General features: G+C 37.5%; 1 protein-coding gene, 2 long non-coding RNA genes and 1 pseudogene across 4 annotated transcripts; 3 read left to right on the top strand and 1 right to left on the bottom strand.

Annotated features, from left to right (window-relative positions):
• Window positions 1–2,905: 2,905 nt before the first annotated feature.
• On the bottom strand, window positions 2,906–11,718 carry LOC130993940 (mitochondrial import inner membrane translocase subunit TIM17-2-like; annotated as a pseudogene).
• On the top strand, window positions 9,720–12,748 carry LOC130993245 (mitochondrial inner membrane protease ATP23-like). 2 transcript variants are annotated; one of them, XM_057918069.1, is made up of 2 exons: window positions 9,720–9,892; window positions 12,024–12,748. In XM_057918069.1, the coding sequence occupies exon 2, from the start codon at window positions 12,048–12,050 to the stop codon at window positions 12,627–12,629; it is 582 nt and encodes a 193-aa protein (XP_057774052.1). In that variant the 5' UTR covers window positions 9,720–9,892; window positions 12,024–12,047; the 3' UTR covers window positions 12,630–12,748. The 2 variants fall into 2 exon arrangements, with proteins under 2 accessions (XP_057774052.1, XP_057774053.1); XM_057918070.1 differs by having other exon boundaries at window positions 9,723–9,892; window positions 11,981–12,748.
• Window positions 12,749–14,941: 2,193 nt separating this feature from the next.
• LOC130993252 (uncharacterized) lies at window positions 14,942–16,869 on the top strand. The gene is made up of 2 exons (XR_009091605.1): window positions 14,942–15,081; window positions 16,666–16,869. It is a non-coding gene; the product is annotated as an uncharacterized LOC130993252 (long non-coding RNA).
• Window positions 16,870–17,354: 485 nt separating this feature from the next.
• LOC130993251 (uncharacterized) lies at window positions 17,355–18,380 on the top strand. The gene is made up of 3 exons (XR_009091604.1): window positions 17,355–17,829; window positions 17,909–18,013; window positions 18,107–18,380. It is a non-coding gene; the product is annotated as an uncharacterized LOC130993251 (long non-coding RNA).
• The last annotated feature ends 4,494 nt before the right edge of the window (window positions 18,381–22,874 follow it).

Genomic DNA, 22,874 nt, shown 5'->3' with positions numbered 1-22,874 from the left:
TTGACCCCCCACAACAGGTGAAGGACCCCAAACATCAGAATGAACAAGAGAAAATATGGAGTTTACTTGTGTGTCATTAGGCTTAAAAGATTTTCGGTGGCTTTTAGCTAAAACACAAGTCTCACAGGATAAAGTCTCATTTTTCATTAATTTAGGAAATAAGAGCTTAAGATACCCCGTGGATGGATGCCCTAATCGACGGTGCCAAAGCCAGGCTTCCCGGTCAGTAGTTCCGTGAGCCAGCATCACCTTGCCTTGTTGAGCTATCTCATCCACATAGTACAATCCATCTCGCTCAGTTCCACGCCCAATAATCTCCCCCGTCCTGATATCCTGCAAAAAACAGAAGTGGGTTGCATTATCATGGTACAATTGAGCTCTTTTGTAACATGGCTGATAGACAACAATTTGTGAGAAAGAGATGGAACATATAGACAATTTGAGAGACGAAGAGTAGGAGAAATTTCTATAGTTCCAGTCCCTTCAACACGAGTCAAATCACCACTAGCAGTTTGAACATGTGTTCGGTGGGATGTTGATGACTTAATAATATCAGTTTTATCAAAGGTCATCGTATCAGTAGCTCCACAATCAAAAATCCACCCTTCCTCTCTATCCCTATTATCACAAGAGGCTTGATATGCAGCGGAAAAATTTAGGGAATTTCTACATAATTGGGGAGATTTAGTATTATGTAGAAGATTGGGGTGTTTCTGTAATTTACGAAAATTTAGGGGGGCAGTTTGCATAAGATGGGGTAAGTTCTGCAATTTAATAAAACCTCGGGGTAGCTTTCGTATTTTATTGGAACTTAGGGGGGCAGATTTTAAAGGGTGGGGTATTTTTTGCAAATAAAGAGAAGAATGAGGGTTTAGTGTGAAAACACCAAACCCTATACCTAATTCCCTTCTCCATCCGTCTCCCCTCCCTTCTCCATCCGCCTCCCTCTCACATGTGCTCCCTCCGTTCTGCCCAGCCGCCCCCGCCTGATCTGCGGCCACCGCCGCTGCTTCCGCAGCCACCGTTGCTCCAGTAGCCACCGCTGCTCCAGTAGCCACCGCCGCTGCTCCGGTAGGCCTTTGATAGTTAGCCACGCCGTAGTAATGATTCGGCGGCGGCGGCGACCGAGACGCCTGGGTTCTTTCCTCCGCCTTCTTCACTTCTATCGGCGGTGGTTCGCTGCAACCGGGCTTCCGGCCGTGGTGTATGGCGGAATGTGGTGGTAAGTCCGGTCCCGGTCTCTTCCGATGAAGAAATGTTGGTGTAGAAGCGGTTGGTTGCCGGCTGTACGATCTGTAGCCAGGCGGCCTCCCTTCTCATTTTCAAGAAGGCCGATTCGGCTGACGAAGTTGATTTATTTGAGGTGGTTGGGTTTGTGGCTTGAATCTTCCCTGACATATTGCTGCCTTGATTGTTTTTGAGGTATTTGGAACAGTGATGAATGATTTCTGAGTTCCCAGAATCATGCCTGCTCTGATACCATGTTAGAACATGGTATCGACATTATGAAAAAAAGATTTGTATTTCTGTATTGATAGCAGAGGGAATTGTATTTCTGTATTGCTTGATATGTTTCTGTGAATTACATCTACCCTTTATAGGGCTGAAAAACAATATACAAGGAAAGTTACAAATTAGGAAACTCTTGATCTTGATTTGATTTCCAATCAATGTAAATGATTCTTTCCTTTCCAACAGACGGTGTAGGAGGCGTTGGCTTGGTACAGCTGGTCGGAGCACGAGCATGTCACAGGCATCTCGGAAAGTGAGTTGAGTCGAGCGAGCTCGGATGCGTTTGCGGATAAGAAAGCGGAGATGGCGACGGGGGAGTCGTAGGGGGGCCGTGCGCGGAAGGTGAGGTAGGCTTGGTAGCTGCGGTGGAGGCTGTTGCAGGTGTAGCCAAGGACGGAGGTGGAGTTGTTGTTGGCCATGTTGTCGCAGTCTTCTAGTAGGTTGCTGATGTATGGCTGCTGCCCCGTAACCAGAGGCAAGCAGGAGATTAGGAAGATGATGAAATAAGGGTAATTCATTTTTTGGGGATAGATGAATGTGTGAGTTGGAGGAGATGAAGATGTAAAGTTTTCTTTTGTTGGTGGTGAAGATGAAAGCTTTGTGGAAGTCATTAAAGAATGATTATGGACTTTATGTTTACTAGTGATATGTCGAAGGGAAATTAAATGATCAGCTCCCATGAAAATCGTAACATTCATGATTGGAAACAAACTACTAACAACAAGAAAAGATTGTACAAGTAGGAAAGGAAATATCCACACACAATAGCAAAACAAAGAGAAGCTATTCTAAAATATAAACTACACACCGTCAACTCATCAAATCAATGGTTATATTCCAGGACTAAAAGCAAGCGGTTAGAACCATATCTTATATCCCTGCTACAACAGACGAATCACTTTTATATTTTTGATCTTATTAACTAGAAATTCAAATGAATAATACGTCTCTGATGATGGTGATGATATACTAAATTCACAAAAAATATATACTAAATTAATTGGGAAAAAAAATTTATGCATACCTCCGACATATGACTTTTTTTGTGTTCATAACTCTCATCTAAATTTTGCATCTTAAAAAGTAAAATATCTTCAAAACCCAAGATAAACAAATTGAAGGATGTTGAACTTTTTTTTTTTTTTTTTTAGCCAAGAAAACTTTGTAAACAAAAATGCCCTAATCATGTCCTTAACTTGAACAACTATGGCAACTACAAGCATCTAATTTATGAATATAAAGTGACGAAACTAGATAATCAAGACAGCAATGAAGCTTTGATCATACATTGCTGAAACCTGACAAAGTCACCCAAGAAGATCAAGATATATATATATATGATATCAGATACTACTCAACATAAAATAATATTATGCAACTTATGGCTAGCAAATCCAGTACTGGAATTAAGACAGAGTAATATGATGAGTCAACATGCCAGATAGTCCCTTTGATGATGGAGCATCAAATTAAAGCTCTTTCTTTCCGCCAAACCATGAAGAAGATGAAGAGTGTGCGACCATGCTGGAGCCCTGAAAAGGGTCTTCCATGGGAGGACTGAGAACTTTGTTAAACATTATCCCAGCTTCCTCGATCAAAGCAGGGAAAGCACCAGCAAGGAGTGCTGAGCGAGAAGCAGCAGCCATTCCCCGATGCATCTGCAGAAAGCCTCCAGTGGCAGCGCTGTTTATGATGGCGTTCCAAGGATCCTCTTTCTGCCTCAAGTACACCGCTGTGCAGTCGAAGGCGGAGAAGAGCACATCCCACACTGCAAAACTACCACCAACACGAGGAGCACTCATGCGGACTGCTTCGCAACCCCCAATCAAACGCTCGCCTTTAGGCGAGTTACGTTATACATTCCTCTCAACAAATGGAAAGCTCCACCACCAATGGCACCGATCCCAAAAGATCCACCTATGTCATCAATGATACGGTCCGGGCAAGGTTCTCTAGATATTTCCGGCCGACCGGCTGCCCATCAAATAAAAAGAGAAGGTGAGTGGCGTCAAAGGATGAGAGAGCGACGGCCACTGGGGAGGGGGCAACGACGGATGCGACCAGGAAGTACGTGTTGGAAATATGGTTTTATGCCATATCTGAAAATTATTATTTAATTAAATATTTATTATTTAATTAAAATAATAATTGGATGTTAATCTACATCTCGAGTAGATCAACGTGATATACTTGAAGTCTCAAAACCGATTTCCGGTGAGTGAGATATTGTATGTCAAAGTTTGGATGTTGAAGAAGGAAAATCAGTTTCAACTTCTGCGTTCAACGATTGCGGCCACCTACCGCAACCGCCGGAGTTGACTGCCTTCCGTTCACACCGTCTATTCACACCGGCCGTTCACACTTGGTTTAACACCTATAAATATGGTTGTGTTGTGAGCTTCACAACTTACAACTCAGAACTACACAACTCACGACTCACAACTCACAACATATTCTGCATTCCACCTCATCCTAGAGGTTCTAGCTCAGTTCTTGATCCTTATTCAGTTCGCCGGAGCTCGCCGGATTGTGGTGCTACATCCGACGAGACGAAGTCGTTTTACCTTTGGGGAAGATACGCCTAAACCGAAGAGCACTACCGGGGCGATAATCTTCTTGCGGGAAGAGATTTATCTCGACTCGACTTAGTTTATACGTATAATTTATTTATACAGTATATTTCAGTTGTATACAATTATACAGTATATTTCAATTGTATACAATTCGTGCCGGATATTTGAACTGGTGCCACGGTGACTACTTGTGCCGTAACACCGTTCTCATGTATCTGGACGAACGGCTCTACCGTGTTTTCAAGGTTCATGAAACCGCGAAACAATTGTGGGAGGCCCTTGATCTAAAGTATCAAGTGGACAAGGCGAATACTACCAAGTATGTCGTTGCCAAATGGTTGGAATATAAAATGGTCGACTCCCGACCATTGATGGACCAAGTGGAAGAGTTCCAAAATCTTTCACATGAGGTTCAAGCCGAAGGGATGCCCTTGGCGGATGCATTGCTCGTTGCAATCATCATAGAGAAATTACCTCCTAGTTGGAGGAAATTTCAAAACCTTTTGAAGCATGAGCGCTCGGAGATGTCCGTGCCGATATTGTTATCCAAGCTTCAAATGGAGGATCACGTGAGAAGTCGTGATCAAAAGGGAAAAGCTCCAATGGAGGCAAAGGCCAATCTCACCGAGAAAGGCGGTCCCTCCAACAAACGTGGTCGACCTAACCCTAATAATAAGGGTAAAGGGAAGCAAGTTGGTAGTCAACCATCAAAGTTTGATGGTGTATGTTATAATTGTGACAAACAAGGTCACATGGCTAAGGATTGCCGCAAGCCAAAGCGGAAGAAGGCGAAGAGCAACGTGAACAACGTCGAGAAGGACTTCGACGATTGGAACCACGATGACTTTGCTGCCATGATCTCCGAGGTGAATCATGTGGACAATCCTAACGCTTGGTTCGTGGACACCGGCGATACCGTCCATATATGCATAAATCGTGAGTTGTTCCACAACTACAAGGAAGTGGAAAACAAAACGATAATGGAGGCTAGCGAGCGGACATCCCAAGTCCTTGGCATTGGAGATGTGATTCTTCAACTCACGTCGAGCGTGGAGATCACATTGAAAGACGTATTACACGTTTTCAACTCATAAGGATTTTGAATTGTTTTTCAAATCTGACTATGTTGTAATACGCAAGTGGGGAAAGTTCCTAGGGAAAGACTATGCCTCCGAAGGACTCTTCAAACTTGGAGTAAGAGCTTGTAAGCCTGCCAAGGCTAAGATCAATAAAGATGCATCAACTTCTTCTGCTTACTTGATTGAGTGTTCAGATTTATGGCATTGTAGACTTGGACATGTTAATCTAAATGCTATAAAGAGATTAGTAAAAATGAATTTACTAAAAGTTGATGAATACAACTCACAAGTAAAATGTGAAGTTTGTGTTGAAGCCAAAATGGCTAAGTTACCGTTTAAATCGGTAGAAAGGAGCACTCAACCATTGGAACTTATTCACACCGATGTTTGTGATTTAAAGTTCGTGCAACCTAGAGGTGGCAAGAAGTACTTTATCACCTTTATAGACGATTGCACAAAGTATTGTTACCTTTACTTATTGAAAAGTAAAGATGAGGCTATTGAAGCTTTTAGAAACTTCAAAAATAAAGCCGAGAATCAACTTGGATGTCGAATTAAGATGGTTCGAAGTGATAGAGGTGGAGAATATGTAGCTCCGTTTGCTGAATTATGCAACGAAAGTGGTATAATACATCAAACGACTGCACCTTATTCACCACAATCTAACGGCGTTGCTGAACGCAAGAATCGAACTCTTAAGGAGATGATGAATGCCTTGTTGATTAGTTCAGGATTACCCCAGAACATGTGGGGGGAAGCTGTCTTGACGGCCAACTATATCTTGAACAAGATTCCACTCAAAGGGAAAGATGTAACTCCCTATGAGCTATGGAAAGGAAGGAAACCTTCGTATAAATACCTCAAAGTGTGGGGGTGTTTAGCCAAGGTAGAAGTGCCTTTACCAAAGCAAGTTACAATAGGACCTAAAACGGTGGATTGTATCTTCATTGGTTATGCACTTAATAGCAGTGCCTATCGTTTTATAGTGCACAGATCGGAGATACCTGATATACATATTGGGACAACGATAGAATCAAGGAATGCTATATTCTTTGAAAATATCTATCCTAACAAGGATAAAGTTACATCGAACTCTAATGATGGAGTTGATGGTGATGCTACAGGTTCTAAACCTATGGAAGTAGCTAGTAATTCTACTCAAGTAGATGATGCCACGGGTTCTAATCCTGTACCACCTAATAGGAAAAGACCAAGGTCTAAACCTATGGATGTAGAACCGAGACGTGGGGAACGAGTTAGAAAAGCTAATGTCTATGGACCGGATTATGTTGTCTTGATGCTAGATGGCGAACCGGTGACGATTAAAGAAGCTATGTCTGGCTCAGACAGCTCTCTGGAAAGAAGCCATCGATATTGAAATTGATTCCATTATGCAGAATCATACTTGGGTGTTAGTGGGTCTACCACCTGGTCCTAAAGCTTTAGGATGCAAATGGATCCTAAAGAAAAAGTACAAATCTGATGGTACTATAGATAAGTACAAAGCCCGACTTGTCGTTCAAGGTTTCAGGCAGAAAGAAGGGTACGATTTCTTCGATACCTATTCACCTGTGACTAGACTAACATCTATTCGGATGCTTCTCACTATTGCTATCTTGCACAATCTCGAGATTCACCAAATGGATGTGAAAACTGCGTTCTTGTATGGCGAGTTGGAAGATGAAATATATATGAAGCAACCTGAAGGGTTTGTAGTACGTGGGCAAGAGCACAAAGTATGCAAACTTCAAAGGTCTTTATATGGGTTGAAGCAAGCACCGCTTCAATGGCATTTAAAATTTGACAGTGTAATGTTGTCAAATGAATTCAGAATCAATGAGTGCGATAAATGTATCTACATTAAGAATTCTAATAACGGATATGTTATTGTTTGTCTTTATGTAGATGACATGCTCATCATGGGAAGTAATTCCCGAGTGATTCAAGAAACCAAAGGCATGCTAAGTAAAAATTTTAGCATGAAAGATATGGGCTTAGCTGATGTTATCCTTGGAATTAAAATTCTAAGAAGACCTGATGGTATTGCTATAACACAATCTCACTACGTTGAGAAAGTGTTAAAGAAATTCAACGCTTTTGACAAGCCAATAGCTAAGACACCATGGGAACCTAGTGTGCATTTGAGTGTACACAAGGGAGAACCTGTTGACGCGATAGAATATGCGAAGATTATTGGGAGCTTGATGTATCTAACAAATTGCACTCGTCCCGATAAAGCATGCTCGGTCAACAAGTTGAGCAGCTTTACAGCTAACCCTAGTAATGAACATTGGAAAGCTCTTGAAAGGGTTTTGAGATATTTGAAATATACTCAAAACTATGCGATTCATTATACTAGGGAACCCTCTGTACTTGAAGGGTACTGTGATGCAAATTGGATATCTGATGCCAAAGACTCGTTTTCAACGAGCGGTTATGTATTCACTGTGGGGGGTGGTGCTGTGTCTTGGAAATCCAAGAAGCAAACATGTATTGCTAGATCGACCATGGAATCAGAATTCATAGCTTTGGATAAAGCTGGTGAAGAGGCCGAGTGGCTTAAAAATTTCCTCGAGGATATTCCATGTTGGTCGAAACCTGTGTCGTCCGTAATAATTCATTGTGATAGTCAAGCTGCTATCGGACGAGCACAAAACCATTTGTATAACGGTAAGTCGAGACATATTCGTCGACGTCATAATACCGTGAGACATCTGATCACTAGTGGAGTTATCACAATTGATTATATAAGATCAATTGATAACATAGCGGATCCTTTGACAAAAAGTATCCATCGAGATCAGATGTATAAACTGTTAGGGGGAATGGGTTTGAAGCCCACAAATTAAGGATAATCATAGTGGCAACCCAACCATGATGACTGGAGGATCCCAAGAACTTGGTTCAATGGGACAACTAAGCTATGAAAATCCGTGTGTTGAACACTCGAATTGCCTATTCCTTGTAGAACAGTGAGTGTTCGGAAACCTGCACGTGGTGAGGTTAAGTCTTTGACTTTTAATGACTCTAGAACTCCTCGAAGAGGACAAGTATAGCAGGATACTTGAGTTAAGAGTCACCTATGTAAGTGTGAAGTGGGGCCGCTTCGATTGAAACACTTATGAATCCAAAGGGGTGTTCCAAGGCCTGTAATGGACACAAACGTGAGAACGAATAAGGATTGAAGCAATATTGTGTCAATATTGTTGCCTCAGTATACACCGAGGAGGACTAGTTCAAGGAACACAATCCACTAGGCCGCCGGTATACTCGATAATATTGACTATGGCAGGTTCAAAGCCACAAGCTACCTTTCCAAATGCAATGTTGTTTCTTAAGAGGACTGAGCTAAATGTCTGCATACATTCGCATACTGATTTCTCACTCATGTGGGGGATTGTTGAAAATATGGTTTTATGCCATATCTGAAAATTATTATTTAATTAAATATTTATTATTTAATTAAAATAATAATTGGATGTTAATCTACATCTCGAGTAGATCAACGTGATATACTTGAAGTCTCAAAACCGATTTCCGGTGAGTGAGATATTGTATGTCAAAGTTTGGATGTTGAAGAAGGAAAATCAGTTTCAACTTCTGCGTTCAACGATTGCGGCCACCTACCGCAACCGCCGGAGTTGACTGCCTTCCGTTCACACCGTCTATTCACACCGGCCGTTCACACTTGGTTTAACACCTATAAATATGGTTGTGTTGTGAGCTTCACAACTTACAACTCAGAACTACACAACTCACGACTCACAACTCACAACATATTCTGCATTCCACCTCATCCTAGAGGTTCTAGCTCAGTTCTTGATCCTTATTCAGTTCGCCGGAGCTCGCCGGATTGTGGTGCTACATCCGACGAGACGAAGTCGTTTTACCTTTGGGGAAGATACGCCTAAACCGAAGAGCACTACCGGGGCGATAATCTTCTTGCGGGAAGAGATTTATCTCGACTCGACTTAGTTTATACGTATAATTTATTTATACAGTATATTTCAGTTGTATACAATTATTTTGAGTTGTAATATCTCAAAATATTTATTTTGTAATATCTCGATCGTGTACCCGGTTCTAACAGTACGTCCGTCTCCGCTTCTAGTTTTAGGGTAGATGACGTTGAACTTTGTTCTTTCTTATATTGATGTTCTTCTTATTTTTCCTGGCAGTCCTGCATTATGTTCTCTGCGTCTATTATATGCCAAAATCATGTAAGTTGGGGGCTATACTGATGGAGTTATTAGGGTTATTTATCAGTATTTTTAATATTAGATCCGGATGAAGCTATAAGATTTATCTGTATTAGGTCAGGATGGGGCTATATGATTTCTGTTAAAAAATTATACGTGATGTACTTTCAAATTAATTTTTATAACTTATAATTTATTACAAATTTAAAATAGAAGCTATAAGGGTATAATAGTACAATCATAATTAATTTTATTATTTTTTTAAATAAAGGGTTATAGTGAGAAAATTGGGTGTGTGTTTAAAATTACCCTTACTTGAAATTTATGGCCCAAAAAATTCTCAGCCCAACTTGCTGGTTAAATAAAATTTAAGATTAAAACTCAGCCCAAAATTCTCGCTCCCGCCCGCTTCTCTCTCACTCTCTCGCCGCCGCCGCCGCCGCCCCGTCTCCTCTGGCAGCAGTCCGCCCAGCTGCACCGCAGCACTAGTCCAGTCCGGCAGACGGCAGTCCGCCTCCGTCAGCCAGCAGTAAGTCATTCAATTTATTAAGATGTTAAGAAACCTATTAGTCTGTAACTTGATATCTTGAATACTTTGCTTGAAACCAATAAGGTGATTAAGCTTTTCACCTTATGTTTTACAAATTCTAATTCTAATTTTTTTCATTGTCGTGGATTTGTGGTAATATTTGTGTTGAGTATGTTTTCGACCCTATTTGAATTTACACCTCTAATTGCAATATGAACTTCTCCCTTCATAAGCTAAACCTAGAAGTGAATTTAAAAAAACTCAAGCCAAGACACTTGAATATTGCAACTGAGTTGGTAAGAAGGAAAATATTTCATCTATTGTATTAGAATAACTAAGTGGAAAAAAGAGGGCAGTCTTGGGATAGATAGTGCATGCTTACATTCACTCGTATGAAACCTGTGTTACTTCCCCATTGTAGTAAATTTGGCTATCTTCCTAATCTTTACTTGATTGAAACTTTGTGAATACTCTGAACTCTGAAGTCTGAATTGACTGATGTTCTTTGTTTGATTACTATGTTAAGTACAATAGAGATTTTGGTTTACAGATTTAGATGTGATGTTTTTTGGTTGATGTTTGTAAAGATAATAATGGTTTTTTTTTAAATGTCTGTTAAGATGCCCAAGACAGAGTTGCATTTCAGACTTTAATACATACTACTTATTAGTGTAATCCCCAAGATAAACTATAATAGGCTTTAGGAATACCTTTTTAGATTAAATTCACTTTTAATATTGGCACACTAAAATAGTTTATAATACTGTCTATTCTGAAATGAATTATCCATTCTGAAATAGTTTATCAAACTCCAAACCAAGTGCTACAGCAACATCAGATGGCCATGAACAGATTTTCACAACAACTTTTAACAATCCAGTTTATCATTTAAGCTTCGAGTGCTTTTATCTGACTACACGAAGATAGATCATCCTAGGTAAATTTATTACAAGGGAATAAAATTGTAACTCTTTTAATGAGTTTAAATCTTTCTTTGGATGAATTAATAATTTCATAGGAATCAAACATAAATCAATAGTGAACACTGTTATTGAAAGATGCAAACAATCAAACACATATCTATTATACTCACTTAAAACCTCAAACATACAATTATTTTTATAGTATGGATCAAACAATTAAATTAGTGAACACTGATATTGAAATATATTTGTTTGATGCTATGGTTACACAAAATTGCATTTTATTTTGACATGCGACAAAGAAAGTCAGGGGTGCTATTAAGTTTGCATATTTATTGATGATAGTCATTAGAATGTTGATTATGCACATACTTAGTATGTTCATTATACACATATTTAGTATGTCATTATCTATGTTGATTATGATTCTTATGTTATGCTTGCTTAGTATTTTAAGTATTACAAACCTATGATTCGTTACTATTGTTTCCTACTGTGCATATAAGTATAATTTTTAAAAAAGATAATAATTTTAATAAACCTCAATAATTAGATTTAAGTACAAAAAACAGGCTTCAAGGAGTACATAATAGAACTTAGGATATTTGTCCTAATCTCAAAATGAGTGACAGCCTTAGACAAAAAATAAAAGACTGAACCCTGCAACATCTAGTCCTTCTCTTGCTTGATTTCAATTTTAGCTTTCTTTGCTGGTTTAGTGGAAGAAAATTCATCCATTAGACTTCTTTTAATTACTACATTACCAATCCATTCACTCTCATCTTCGAGCTTTGATTGAGCAGCAATAGTTGTCTGTTCTCCAATTGTATCCATAACCTCAATCTCAAACTGAATTAGATTGATGGCTGTCCGAGCAGTTAGTAGAGTACGTAGCAACGACATTAGGGTTTGTTGCTAGAGTTGAGACACTATAAGCTTTATTATATCTCCAGCCTTCACCAAGACCAAGAGGGGCCTTAATATTGAACATGTATTTTTTTTTGTAGTAGGGCATCTAGAATCTCATTTGGAACCACATACTCCTTAAAAAATAGTGGATACTCACATATAAGTTTTCATACAACCTGACTTTATGAAGATATTATATAATTATAATTTTTTATTAAAAAACGTACCTTTGTCATTTGAACTTTAACTTTTGCAGTTGGTTTTCCTATCACATTATTACACTCTCTATCCCATAACAGAAATAGTGAACTGCTACTGAAATCATGGGAGACGATCCGCTATCATCTGGTGGTGGGGGGTCCTCCTCGGCCTCTGCCGGAATGACGTTGGGGGAATGCCAGGATTTGATCCAGAAAAGTTTCACAAATCCAATGGTGAAATTTCTGATGGAGAATTTGGAGAAATCTTGTTGCGGCATCGGAAGCAATTTCATAAAGGCGGAAAATTGCAAAGAAAATGCTGCTGGTGGATTCGCCAGAGGAATAGGTATAGTAATATGCAGTAATCATTTGCAATTTCAAGATGAGGTGGATCAAACAGTGATTCACGAGCTCATTCATGCATACGATGACTGTCGTGCTGCTAATCTCGACTGGACTAATTGCGCTCATCAAGCCTGCAGTGAGATTCGAGCAAATCATCTTAGTGGTGATTGTCATTTTAAACGAGAGCTTCTCCGTGGCCATCTAAAGATAAAGAGGCATGAGCAAGAATGTGTGAAGCGAAGAGCAATCATGTCTGTAACTGCAAATCCATGTTGCTCGGAAGTAGCAGCAAAGGACGCGATTGAATCTGTTTGGAGTACTTGTTATAATGATACAACACCCTTCACTAGGCCTCCTTGACTCCAGCTCTAGATTCTTTCTTGCTTACTTGATGATTTCTCACTTCTCGTTCGATTCTTTTTTGTTACTTTAAACATCATTGTATTGTATCTCAACACATAAATAATCTCATTTAAAAACTGCTAGACTCATCTGCAACATTTATTGTAATCTTCTTTTTTTTTTATCAGAAAAGAAACGATTTTGTTAAAAGGTACCAGAAATGGAATTACAAGAGGGTGGTGACCAAATCATTGGAACACCAATTAGAAAAAGAAAGCTACTTTGAAAGAATCTCAAAGAATTTATTCCAACTCTAAGTCCTCACTTTAATCTCTGAAATGATACTCTTTGTCTCCCACGCGGCAGCCTTAAATCTGTTTTCATCTCTTCGTCTCTACAGTAGCCAAATGGTCCAAACCCATACCGTCATCAAAAGCTTCCCAATCTTCTTTCCACTATTTAGATTCACAAATGATTCAAAGTGCTTTCCAACCATATTTGGTCTTATCGTTGTGTATCTGATAACACTCATGTTTCCATGGTTTTTAATGTTCATATGATGTTAATTTTATAGGAAATTGAGTGTTGAATGATTGGTTTATGCTTAAATTGCTTTATCTTGTGAAATATGTTACTTGGTTGTACTTTGATGATTTTTACAGAAATATGGAGTTTGACATTAAATTACAGGAATAAATTTGTAGGCGCAAATGGTTCGCAAATCCGAGTTCAAACGAGTAAGATATGGCCGAAACAGGAAAGTCGCGCGCAGCAGTGAATAGTGCCAGACGGGAATTTTCGGGATTTTGCGGGATTTTCGGATTTTATCAATTTTTTCGAGCTCAAACTCTGTATTTTACCCTGGTACTATATATAGGTCTTCTTTTGACCTATTCAGGGTTCCCAACTTTATTTTTCAGTTTCCAACTTTAGTTTTTCAGTTTCATAGCTTAGATTATTATTGCTTTTCAGTTTTTAGAGGTTGGATTGAATTTCTGCAAGGATTGAAGATTCAAGATCATTCTTTCAGTTTAATTTAATTCAATTTTTATGATTGCTTTCTTTTTTATTATGTTTATGTTTTACTTTAATATGTCTGGCTAGTTTTCTTTTCTGACTCTAGGGTTTGTAAATAGTTAATTAGGTTCATGTGATTTATTTGTTAGTACCTATTTACCTTCCAGTTTATGATTCATAATTCCCGGTGCTTGAATTCGTGTGAATTATCTTATCAATAGTTTGCATGTGTAGTTATTCGGCTTGAGACCCAACGGAGATAGCTATTTAGCGGATTCAGGGATGTGTGATATGATCTTAACCTTGAGACCCAACGGAGATAGGTGGATCATTGAGAGATATTCTTAGGAGCTATTGGAAGTTAGTAGATTTTCTTGAGACGTAACGGAGATAGAGAATTTACTAATCTACAATTGTTGCTGCTCTAGCGAGAGTGATTGATTAATTAAGTGATCTCTCATCATAACTGGATTAAATTGGTTAATATGATTAATAGATTTGTCATGTGGATTTAGTTAATGAAATTACTACCCTATGATCAGTTGTCTTTATTATTTGATTTTTCTTCGTGAATTTTATTTGCTTCTGTTTGAGTTTAGTTTTGATTAAACCTTCTTCATATTCGTTTGCATGTCTACTGTTATAGTTTGTTTAGGGAATAGCTAGATTTATTTCGTTGTTTCTGTCCCTGAGGATACGATACTCAATTGCTACACATATACTACAATTACACCGTGTTGCGGTATTTTGCTGCGAAGAAATTAGTGATCAGTATCCAATCTAAATCTCCTTCCAGATCCCTGTAACAGTCATTGTAATCTTCTACTTCATCTCTGTGTGACTCTGTGACTAGCTAAAGTTGCAATTCTTACAAAAGAATCAATGTTCTAGCTTCTACATATCCAAAAGCTTTCACCCCAATTCTTTTCCCATGTTTATGTTTTGCACCCTAGAGAATATGAAAAAAAAAAAAAAAAGTGAATGTGATAATTATTTTCATCTTTTCTTATTTTTTATTTTCATATGATAAATTTATAACAACAGAGAACGCTCCCTTAATATATCAATTAACCCATTGTTTCAGTGTTTCACACAAGGAACTAGTTCTTGAGAAATTTGAAGCCATGGAATTCCACACGCGAAATTGGAATGATTCAAATGAAGATCGAGTCTTGTGGATTTTATAATATAAATAAAAGTAAATTTCGTGCAAACTTAGTCTTAGTCTTAGTCTTAGTCTTTGTAACTAATTTAATACTACAAGATTAGTTGTTAACTTGTTATATATACTACTTATCACAGTATAAATTAATAGACATCTGAATCTTAGAATTGATCATTTTAATTAGTAGGGGTGGATTTGGAAATATGAAGTTTTTGAGGATGATGATCATCGTCATTTTAGCATTACATGCTTTTCCATCAACCATTCAAGCAAGAATCGCATTAACAGGTATATATCCACCCTGCTGAATAGATATATCTCGCAAAATTTGTCATATACTATAATTTTAAGAGTGGTTCGTTTTATACAAAAATAAATTATGTACATATATATATGTATTAACTTATTAAACTATTGTTACAATTTAAAATGGGGTTAAGGTGCAGATAGGCCCCTTAAATGGAGGCCCTTGTAGCGTTTCACTCCTCTTACTCACTGTGTGTGCAATTTAGCCCCTAAAGTACCAAAAATCGAACATTTAACCTCCTCCGCCCTAACTCCGTCATTCAACCGTTAGTTAGTAATTTATTTATTTATTTTTTATTCTAAAAGCCCCCTGTAGCTGCTCTCTGGCCTTGGCCGTAGCTAGACACCACCGTCTTTTTCAGATAGCCAAAATTCCCCGGACATAGCCGCCGGACCTATCTTTGCAGCCATTGTATCACTATCACAAAATCAGAAAACCACAAAAATCAAAGATTGGGGAATTTACACTCCAATTAGAGAATTACAAAATAAAATTAAAACAGCTCGTCTTTGTGACTCGCGCACGACCCGTCACTGGAGATAGGGTTTATGCGGGAGAAAGGTATAACGGCGCCGCGTTCGCCGCTCGACCTTGGCTGGGATCACGCCGGCCTAGAATCAGTGGCGCTGATCCTTCCCTCTGCCACACATTTACACACACAAAATAGAAGGGGAAGAAAAAACTCCAACAAAATTCCGCCACCTTCCTCCTGTTCTCGGCGGACGCCGCCTCCGTCAATGATCTCCTCCTAGGCCCGCAGCAACAGCTTCCCCTCTATCCTTCTCTTTTGCTGGAAGCACGACATAAATGTCGCCACACCCTTTAAAATTCGACGGAGCCGATGACATCTTAGCTTCGGGGCATCCGTGAAACGCGATGTCTGTAGGTGATCTGCCACCGTTACTTCCAAGAGTCGACGGGCATCCAGCTCAAGATCATGCAGGAAGGCATCCAGCTCCCCATCATCGTCGTCGTCGGCGACCATTAGTGTAAAGGTAGAAGAAGAAGAAATGGAGGTGGGCCCCACAATTAGAATTAAAAAAAATAAAAAAAAAATTACTAACTAACGTTGACTAACGGAGTTAAGTCAGAAGGGCTTAAATGTGCGATTTTTGGTACTTTAGGGGCTAAATTGCACATACAGTGAGTAAGGGGAGCAAAACGCTATAAGGGCCTCCACTTAAGGGGCCTATCTGCACCTTAACCCTTTAAAATGAATAGTATTTTATAAGTACATCCAAATTTGTAAGAATACACACTTTATAATTATAATATTATTAATATATATAGAGACTTGTAAGTAAAAGTAAGTAATAGGAAGAAAGTACTATTGTAATATTTTAAAAAATATTATCACAAAATTGCTTCTGAAAAAAAAAATATTATCACAAAATAAGTATCATCGTCATAAAAATAAAAAACTTAGCGATACCTATTTATATATAGGGAGAAACATGTATATTGTTCGGAGCTAGGTTAATACATTTTCGCATTTGTGATTATTTATGAATTATAGTATTTTATTGAGAATGATTATTTGTGATTTATTGTTTGCACATTTTCAGAAAAAGTGCAACGGAAACCTCCGATGCCGTCACCGCCGCCGCCAATAGCAAGGCCGGGTCCTCACAATCGTCAAACATAATAAAACGCTCAAACTTGTACAACTATTCATGTCTTAATTTTTTTTACTGCGAAATAAATTGGTGGAACAAATGTTGTATTTTCGACCAATGTATACTGCTACATTACTTGCTCCTTGTAATTAACCAATATGTCATTTGCACTAATACATTGTAATGCATTTATCTATTTTTAAAATTTTAAATTATATAAAAAATTAAAATGTCCTTATTTATGAATTAAATTAATGAGATAATTGCCTGTAAATCCATAACATTTACACGGAACTGGTTTTTGCTCATATTTTGAAAAATCTAACTCTAAAATACATAAACTTTCATTTTGTCTCGTTTTTTGTCCGGTCATCGGTTTTTTCTTACACTGGCACTGGAAATTACGCGGTGGCAGCCGAAAATTGACATCTAAGCATTTTATTGACATGTGAAAAAAAATAATAAAAAAAACCCACATCATTTTCCCCAACCTTTCCCGCTCCTAAACCCCCTAACTTACCCTCCCCCACCTACCGCCACCGCCTGCCACCAGGCCGGCGCCCGCCGCCCCCTTCTCCTCCCTCTCCCCATCCCTAGATCTCGTCGGCTCGTCGCCCCTCCCCCTCCCCAGACCACGTCGGCCCTCCCCCTCTCCCTCCCCAGACCCCGTCAGCCATTCACCCCAAATCTTTGTGCCGCTTCCCTTCCATTTCTGGCTCTCCCTTCGATTTTCGATCGTGATGCTGATTTTGCGGTCGTGTGTGTGTGTGGCGTCGGCGGTGGTGGCGGCAAGGGAAACTGAGCAAGGTGGGGAGGAGACTGTGATGGACATAAAGGGATCTAGGGCATGACTTGGCAGCGAAAATTTCAGGCGATGGTTGGCGGCGGGAGAGACTAGAGAGAGAGAGGGCGACGGGGTCTGGGGAGGGGGGGAGGGGGCGGCCAGCGCCGGCCTGGTGGTAGGCGGCGGCAGGTGGGGGAGGGTAAGTTAGGGTTTGGGAGTGGGGAAGGTTGGGGAAGATGATGTGGGTGTATTTTTTTTTCATTATTATTTTTAAAATATGGTTCGGTTTTTTTGGTTCGGTTCGGTTCGGGCCTCAAAGGCCTACACATGTATGTATCTCCTATTCAATAGCTTATGACTGTTCATCTTGTTTAATCCAAACACTAACTTGTTATATTGTAATTCTAGTTAAACAACAAATCTCAGGCTTCAACATCTGGAAAGCCTAAGAAGAAAAAAGTGGTTGGAGTAGGTCTTTATGTGAATTTGGAAAGTGGAAGGCAGATCTTTTATGTGAGTATAAAGATTACATCATTTTACATTACTAAATTTCACATGTAATCCTAATGTAATAGACTGTTTTATGATTGTTTACACTGCCCGAAGGGTCACAACCAATTGTGATTGATGAAGGCACATCCAATGAGGCAGACCCAAACACAAGATTCTCCATACCAAATGAAGCTCAACTAAGGAAAGAAAGGAGAAAGAGAGGAGAAAACACCTCAACTGGAGTATCAATGAAGAAGAAAGATCAGCCAAGAAACCCATTTAAAGCACCAAGAAAACAAGCTACAAAAACTGTGGATCCAGAGCAACCACATATGAGAAGCACCAGAGGACAAAAAGTCATTTCCTAGTTTTAAGTTTAGTGTGGAAACTTAGCATTTGAACACAACAATTATTATGATGTTTTTTGAATATGTATTTGCATGAAAACTTAGCCAACTGGATGTTAATGACTTTGAATATTTTTGTCTCTTTTTTGATCAAGTGACTGAGAATACAATGCTATTTTGTTGGTGTCATTACAGTTTATTTTATCAACATTCTCTTGAAGGCAAAGTTTGATTGAAGGCAAAGATGATGAAAATATACATAGGGTCCAAAGAAGATAAATTTCATTGATCATTGCAAAAAATACAAGCTACATCAACCAACACATAATTCATTTCATAACATAACAAGCTTGATCATCACAAGCTAAGATACAATCAAAAACATGAAAAGAAATTTGCTTCTCCTTCTAACAAGCCTTGACTCTTTTTTACGAGCTTCAATTTCAGTCCAAAGATAAGTAATTTCTGCTTCAAAATCAGTGGGTTGAGTCAAATTTTCATGCATCTTCACATGCTTCATGTTTTCATTCTTCAAATGGTTAATAACCTCTCTACCTCGTTCACTAATTGGTTCATCATACCAATCAAAATAACCACAATTTTTTATCTGCAAAAAGTTACAATTTGCGTTATTCAAACCAAATTACAACAGCCAAAAGATTGATGCACATAAGTGAAGTACCTTCCAATTTTTACACCCATAGAACCTTCTCCCCAGATTGTCCTCCGTCCATGAAGCCATTCTCGTAGCCTTGAACCTTTTGCTTCCAAAATTGCAATTAGAATACTTAACCTCGTCGTCCTCCATCTGCTGGCGAGCGTGCGACGACGAGAAGCCAAAATCTGAGTTCGAATTCATGCCTTTAGCTCGGAAACTTATTTCCAGAAGAAACGCTAACCTAATTCCACAATATTTTAAGGAATTCACACAATTTGTTGAAATGGGTTCGAATTTTAGGGTTCCTGCTATTTGAACCCTAAAATCTAATTAGATTACCGTTGGAAGAGTTGTTGCCAGTGGGGCCGCCGAAAATTAAAAAGAAAAGAAAAGAAAAACGGCGTTTAACCCTCCGTTTAACGGAGGGTTTAAGTGAACCCTTTTTTTCCGAGAGTTCGGGGAGGTCAACGCACCTTGACCGATCATGGGGGGTATAGGCTATAGGGGTGTCATGTTCAGGGGCTCATATGCACCTTCTCCCTTGATTTAAAATAAGGTATAATAACAATATTGTCAACTTAATGAGTATAATATCAAATTTAATGAGTATTGCATAATAATAATAATAATAATAATAATAATAATAATAATAATAATAATAATAATAATAATAATAATAATAATAATAATAATAATAATAATAATAATAAATATATAGATTGTAAAGCAAAAAATTTAAATCAATCTCATTTTTTATTTTTTATTTAATTTAATTTTTTATTTAATTATTAATTTTATTAAAAAAAATTGAACTCTCCTTAGTCAAAAGTTTGGCTCTGCCACTGCATATATTAGTATTGTTTATATTCTATTAGTTTGGCTCCTTAGTCCGAATGAGTATACTTAGTCTGTTCTTAGTTTGTTCGTCATAAATTTTATGAGTGTGTCGTGTGTGGAGAAAATAGCTCCACTTTTGTGAATGAAGTGGAGAAATAATGATGAGTCACATTGGTAAATTTGTAAATAAGTGTTAAAATGAGAATAAAATAAGGGGTTTATGGTGGATCATGTTTAAAAATATGTTGTGCATACTCTTGTGGGACAGACGAAAAAGTAAAGTGAGCCTACTATTATGGGATGAATGGATTATAAGTTATGTCAATATAATTTGTGTAAATTATATTAGCTTTAATTTCGCTGCATCAATTTTGATTTGGACGAAACTGAAATTCGGGGCAAATTTTAGAATGACCTAAAGTTTAATGTATTTACATTACAATTTTATAGAGTTCAAAATTCACTAATAGTTTGTGAATTTGCAACCAATTAACCCCCTAAAATTTTATTGTAAATTAAATATGGGTCTATAAAAAGCAATTAAAAGTTATAAAAAAAAAACCTCTTTATAGACTAATAATAAAAACTTTAAAAGAAAAAATATGTAGACATTTTTATTGAAATTCAACTAGATAATAATGATCATTAGATAAAAAATGTGTTGTCAAGATCTTGGTCATTAATTTAATACATCTCTAACTATAAAATGAATTCATTTTTATTTTAATGTTATATTATATCAATTAGAGCTATTTTATATAATATAATAAATTGATAAATTTTATTTTCTAATTTTATGATTTTTTTTGAGAGATCTAATTATGATATTATTACTTTTTTTTGATCAGTGAAAGAGAAACTTTATTGGCAAAGAAAAGAGAGAACCCAAGGTACCAGAGGTACCAAGAGTATTACAGAAAAGCGAGTTTATGTTCACAAGAACACCAAGAGGAGAAGGGAACATTGACATCCACCAATTGGTTTATTTTGTTCCAACTCCATAATCTACCCTTCAAATCCAAAACAAGCTTCTTAGCATCCCAGACCCTACCCTCAAACCTGCTCTCGTTTCTATATTTCCAAATCAGCCACACAATCCCAACCCAAAGAGCAAGAAGTAGTTTTCTCCCTTTCTTCCTTCTAGCGCCAAAGACAAAGGATTTAAAGTGTTGAGTAATACCTTTAGGCTTTGCTGTTTTAATGTCCAGCCATTGAAAAATTCCATCCCAGACCATCTCAACTTTGGGGCAATTCAAAAAGATATGTTCCGCCGTTTCTTCTTGCATCACACATGAGTTACACCATCTCTCTTCGGGACCAATTGCAACATTTCTCCTAAGCAAATTATCACATGTAGGCAATCTGTTAAGCAAGACTCTCCATGCTGTCACAGCTGCCTTATGGGGAGTCTTAGCCTTCCAAACTTGAGCTGCGTCGCTACCCGTTTCCGTCAGCTGCCCGTTTTTAGAAGCCGCAATGGTATCATAGGATAACATCCCCAATTCTATTTTTTTAGGATAACATCCCCAATTCTATTATGATATTATTACTAAGCTACATTCTTAATTATATTATAGGATAACATCCCCAATTCTATTTTTTTTAGTTAAATGGATATAATCGTGAATAACATATGAAGTAAAACTATTTTGATTAAATTCGCTTACTTGAAATAAAAACTCTGATAATCAAATCACGTTCACGCGACTTTGCTCTGACTTGCACTTAATGTTCATAAACGGTTCTTATATCTCGTCATATTTTACAAATGATTTTCTTTTTTACGTTTCAAACCTAAATCTACAAATTAAAATAAAATAACAATAAATATAATATAAAATAATTAAAACAAATGATAAAGATTTATACCTATCTAGTCGGACAGAGTTCGAAAGATACGCTCGGAATATATCCAAAATATTGTTCGACTATATAAGTATAAATCTTCATTATTTATTTTAGTTATTTTTATATTATATTTATTATCATTTTATTTTAATTTGTAGGTTTGGGTTTGAGATGTCACAAACTCTTGTGTCAAACTGAGTGTATATATCAGACAGATCGGGTCGAGCTAGGACTGGGACGCGGGTAGGAGCGGGTCCAACAATTCAATATATAAAAAAAATTAGTACTCCCTCCGTCCCAATAAAAGTGGCCACATTTTCTTTTTGGGTGTCAATTAAAAGTGGCTACTTTCTAAAAATGGCAAAAGTTTACTTTAATTAAGTCAATAATTACTCACTAATTTGGTCAATAATTGTAGGCCACTTTTTAAAAATGTCAAAATTGCTCACTAATTTGGTCAACAATTGTAGTCCACTTTCTAAAAACTACTCACTAATTTTGGTGGGTCACACTCAATTAAAACATAACAATCCCCTTCTTAATCTCCGTGCCCAAAAAAAAGTGGCCACTTTTATTGAGACGGAGGGAGTATCATTTTCTTCCCAAACCCAAGCCGCACTCCCTTCTTTCTCCCTCATCTCTTTTCTACTAGATCTCCTCCTCTCTTGTACTATAAGGGATTAATAGCATTCGTTGCACCGAGCTCTTCTCTAATGAGAATTATTTGTATTCATTTATTTGATTTCATTGGAATTTCAATTCGGAGCCTACAGCTATATTCACGACAATTGAGATTTCATATTCAAGATTTCAAGAAACGTAGCAATAGTTATAAATAATTTTTATTTATGAGAGCCTGAACTTTTAATTATAGCATGGCCAAGTAATTATTATTGTAAGAAAAAATAATTATTGATATGAAAAAATAGTAGTATTATTTTTACTCGCGATAACTTGTACGTTTAGCTATTTGGTCAAGTAATCATTATCGTAAGAAAAGGTAACCATTGATATAAAGAAAGGTAATGTTTCAGAAACATTATTTTTTTTCATGTTGACTTTTCATCATAACAATAATTATTTTGAAATAGCGCAGAATAAAATAAAATAAAATAAAGTATAATTATTAATACAAAGAAAAGTAATGTTTATTTACTCATGAGAACTTGTATTTTTTAACTATTTTGTCAAA

Source organism: Salvia miltiorrhiza, chromosome 7, assembly GCF_028751815.1.
Source record: "Salvia miltiorrhiza cultivar Shanhuang (shh) chromosome 7, IMPLAD_Smil_shh, whole genome shotgun sequence".
Taxonomy (NCBI): domain Eukaryota; kingdom Viridiplantae; phylum Streptophyta; class Magnoliopsida; order Lamiales; family Lamiaceae; genus Salvia; species Salvia miltiorrhiza.
This window is presented reverse-complemented; position numbering and strand designations above follow the sequence as displayed.